The sequence below is a fragment of the Elephantulus edwardii genome, unplaced genomic scaffold (genome assembly GCF_000299155.1).
Source record: "Elephantulus edwardii isolate Elephantulus edwardi_28Jun2011 unplaced genomic scaffold, EleEdw1.0 scaffold00101, whole genome shotgun sequence".
Lineage (NCBI taxonomy): Eukaryota > Metazoa > Chordata > Mammalia > Macroscelidea > Macroscelididae > Elephantulus > Elephantulus edwardii.
Genome location: NW_006399851.1, coordinates 5,730,509 through 5,734,602, shown reverse-complemented (window position 1 = coordinate 5,734,602; position 4,094 = coordinate 5,730,509). Strand labels below are relative to the sequence as shown.

The following is a 4,094-nucleotide window of genomic DNA, read 5'->3' as shown; positions in this document are numbered from 1 at the left end:
AAAAAAAAAGAGTTTAAAAGAAAGAAAGGATGTGAGAAAGCAGATGAGTATGAAGGGAGGAGATGAAGCAGCTGAAAAGTAGGGGACAGACGGTCTGGGAGACCATATAATCAGAAAACAGGGACCTGCCATCACAATACCCAACTCCTGTCCACAGGATTGAGCTCAGTATGCAGGACTGCTTGCAGTGGGGAGTTTGGAGAGGGAATGTGACTGTCTCTAGCCTCCCAAAGCTTGTATACGCACACAGGAAGTGCTAGACGGCCTGGCACAGAACAGACATGCAGTAGAAGTGAGAGAAAATAGCAAGAGGAAAAGGCAGAAATGGCACCGTGGAAGGTTACTTTGGCAGTGAAGAGCATGGTTGGAGCAAAGACAGAGAAAATATTTGAACAGAGGGAGGGAAGAGGCATTCAGTTTAGGGAGAAAAGGTATGAATGAACAAGATCTAGGAAACAGGAGTGAGCACATTAGGTGCAAAGTTGAATAAAGGCAGCAGACAGCTTTATTCTAAAGTGTGTGTGTGTGTGTGTGTGTGTGTGTGTGTGTGTGTGTGTGTGTCTGTGTGTGTGTCTGTGTAAGAGACCAGGGGACAGAGAGGATGATGGCATATTACAAAGAACTTCATAACTAGAAGTATTTAGACATTCATTGCCAGAGGTATTTATACCATATTGGTATGGTAAGCAATAGTTAACTTCTCTGGGAGCTGCTCTGTCCTAGTGGAGCAGTGGTTAAGCACTCAGCTGGTAGTTCATTCCACCTAAAGGGACCACAGAAGAAAAGCCTAGTGATCTACATCTGAATAATTGTGGTGGTTGTTGTTCAGTGCCCTCAAGTTGTAGGCTACTCATAGCACCCTATGAACGAAAGTCCTGGACACCTGTATATCTTTCATCCTTGCTACAGGTTCATAGGGTTTCCAGAGGCAAGCTATTAAGGAAGTGGTTGCCACTCTTGCTTCCAAGCTTGTTTTAATCAGGGAGCTCCACAAACACTGTCCACCATGGGTAACCATTCTTGCATTTGGCTCATCAGTGTCACAGTGTTCAGCTTCACAGCAACCACGAGTTACCTCTGTACAGCAAGTGGACATACCAGGGTTACACAACCTAGAAGAATGTTTCACAAAAAACAATTACAGGCAGGCCTGAGGGCCGCAGAGTAGAATCACCCAGAAAGTTATACAGGTATCCAGGTCTTTCATTCATGGGGTCCCTATGAGTTGCCTATGACTCGACAGCACTTAACAATAACAACAGCATAGAGAGAGATCATTTGGCCTAGTGGACAGAAAGTCATGCTCCCAAGCCAAAGGTGGGTGATTCTAGTCTGCAGCCCTCAGGCCTGCCATCTGGATAATTAGCCATTGAAAACCCATAGAACCCAGCTCGGCTCACATGTGGGGACAATGTGAGTAGGCCTTGACTCAGTGGCATTTTTCTTTTTAAATATAGGTCTTTGGGAATCCAAAAAGCATATTTTAAATTTTCATCTAATAGTTGAATGAGAAGATGGGGGTGAGAGGAGAAAAGAGGATCAAATGAGATAGAAGGGAGCCTTGGGCTATAGTCATTGCCTTTTGTCTCTTTTTCAGCACACTTCCATATTGCCCCTGGTGCTAGCCGAGTTCTTCATCAGACCACACTACTCCCCACTAAAGAAGAAAGGAGTCTCCATTATATTGGGTGTTGGTGTTGCTTATTCTGCCAGGTAAGAGTTAGAGAAAATTCAAAAGAAGATGTATAGAATGGGAGATAGCACGGCCTATGATGGTTCCGGGCTGAAAGCAGGGAATATCAGAATGATGTTTACTTGGGAGCTCTGATGGCCTAGTGGCAAGAAGCTGTGCTGTAATCCTGAGGCACACAGTTCAAGGCTATCACCAGCTGCTCTGTGGGAGAAGAATGGGAAATTTCCTCCTGAGTGATTAATAGATTCTGAAAAACCAGTGGAGGGTCAGCTGTGAGTTTGTTCCAATTCTACTGTACACAACAGAATGATGTTTTCTGATGTTTTATTGACTAGGCAAAGACATTAAGATTGGGTTGAACACAAGGTGTGGAAACACACACACAAACATACATATATAAAGAATTGCATAAAGTCAAATTAAGCTGGTCATTTAAAGTTCCATAATATACTCCAGAAAAACATTCTGTTATATCAAAATCCCATTGTCTTAGGTCAACAAAGATTGACTTTGTTGATTTTAATTGCTTTTATTTTTATTTTTATGGAACTATTACCTGCACATACAAACCACCCTCACCATCTCAAGTCGGAGATGAGTTTTCTGTCTCTCAGGAAGTAGTCAATGCAACAAGATGTTGGTTGATATAAACAACCACCACTGCATTGGCCAAAAAACCCAATGACAGCCAAACCCAGTGTTGTCAATACAATTCTGATTCATAATGACTCTCCATCTGATGTCCAAAGTTGCAAATCTTCAAAAAGAGGAGACTGCCCATACTTCTCCCTCGGAGAACCTAGTAGGTTCAAACTGGAGCCTTTTGATAGCAGTCCAATACATAATACTGATATTTACATTATATTATGTTATACAACTTTTCTGAGAAAATCCTATCTTTGGCTCCATTTGTTAATGAACACATTTGAATAAGTGAAATAATGAATGACTCAAAGTGCCTATATATATTTTGGGAGCTCTCGTGGTTTTTAAAAATATAAACAAAACAAGACATAAACCACTGCAATTGTTTTTGGTCAGACATTCTTCTAGGTCATATAGCCCTGGTGTGTTCACTTGCCATATGGAGGTAACTCATGGTTGCTGTGAAGCCAAACACTGTGACACTGATGAGTCAAATGCGAGAATGGTTTCCCATGGTGGACAGTGTTTGGTGGCTCTCCCTGGTTAAAACAAGCTTGGAAGCAGAAGTGGCATCCACTTCCATCATAGCTTGCCTCCAGGAACTCTATGAACTTGGAGAAAGGATGAAAGTCACACAAGTGTTGAGGACTTTCATTCATAGGGTCACTATGAGTTTCCTATGACCAGACGGCACTTACCAACAACAATAACAACAACTAGTGGTTTAGTGATGAGGAATTGTGCTGCCAACCCAAAGGTACACATTTCAAATCACCAACTGATCCACGGGAGAAAAATGGACAAGCTCATCTCATGCAGTTTTCTACCTCTGAAGACCTATTGGACGGTCAGCTATGAGTCAGTTCTGATTTGATAGTACTCAACAACAACATCAAATATATCTCATCTAAAAAAAAAAAAGCCCAAATACAGTTTACTTACTGTTGCCCATTCCTGGTGCATGTATCTTTATGAGCTTATTTGCATCAACATCTGGCACTAGAGTTCCTAGAAGGCCTTAGGCAACTGCAATCGGCTCCAGAACAAACTCACTTGGGGCACCAGCTAGGATCTAAGTAGCTGGCCTAGGTTTTATCATTTTCCCAAATGGTGACACTTATTCTCAGAAATGCTCTTCAGTCATCTGGAATCAAGGAAAAATGTTTGGCCCTCCAGCTCCTGACAGGAAAATTCCTTTTGCATTCTAGAAAATTCTTACCTGGAACCATCCTTTTGTGTTCTCACTGAAAGAGACATGTCCAGCTCAATACCTGCAGGTCAGAAGCTAATAGTGATATGCCTTCTCTGTTCGGCATTCACACAAACTTTTCAGGTCTGAAAATGCCAGTAAGTCCCTCTTCAAATTTGGTTGTTGTTTCTAGGTTCCATCATGTCGAGTTCAAAAGTGGTCATTATTATTGTTGTTATGTGCAATTGAGTTGCTTGTGACTCATAATGACCCTAGGTACAAGAGCCCTAAACCCTGCTCTATCCTGTGCCAACCTCGCCGTCTCTGACACACTCATTCCCACCACTTCAATCACCGAATTGATCCATCTCATCTAGGGTCTTCCTCTCCTGCGCTGTCCCTCTACCCTCCCAAGAATTATGTAGCTCTCCAAGAACCAGTCCCTCTTAGCAACATGCCTAAAGTATGTCAGACAAAGCTTCAGAATCCTTGACTCCAAGGAGTATTCTGGCTTCACCCTCTCTAGGACAAACCTGTTTGTTCTCCTAGCAGTCCATGGTATATTCA

The 4,094-nt window shown here is 42.4% G+C and overlaps 1 protein-coding gene across 1 annotated transcript in view; it reads left to right on the top strand.

The window, feature by feature from the left end:
• ADTRP (androgen-dependent TFPI-regulating protein) overlaps window positions 1-4,094 on the top strand; it is a 105,073-nt gene that overhangs the window by 72,622 nt on the left and 28,357 nt on the right. Inside the window, exon 4 of the mRNA XM_006891631.1 lies at window positions 1,598-1,713. Within this exon, the coding sequence (XP_006891693.1) occupies window positions 1,598-1,713 (116 nt within the window). The remainder of the gene's footprint in view (window positions 1-1,597; window positions 1,714-4,094) is intronic.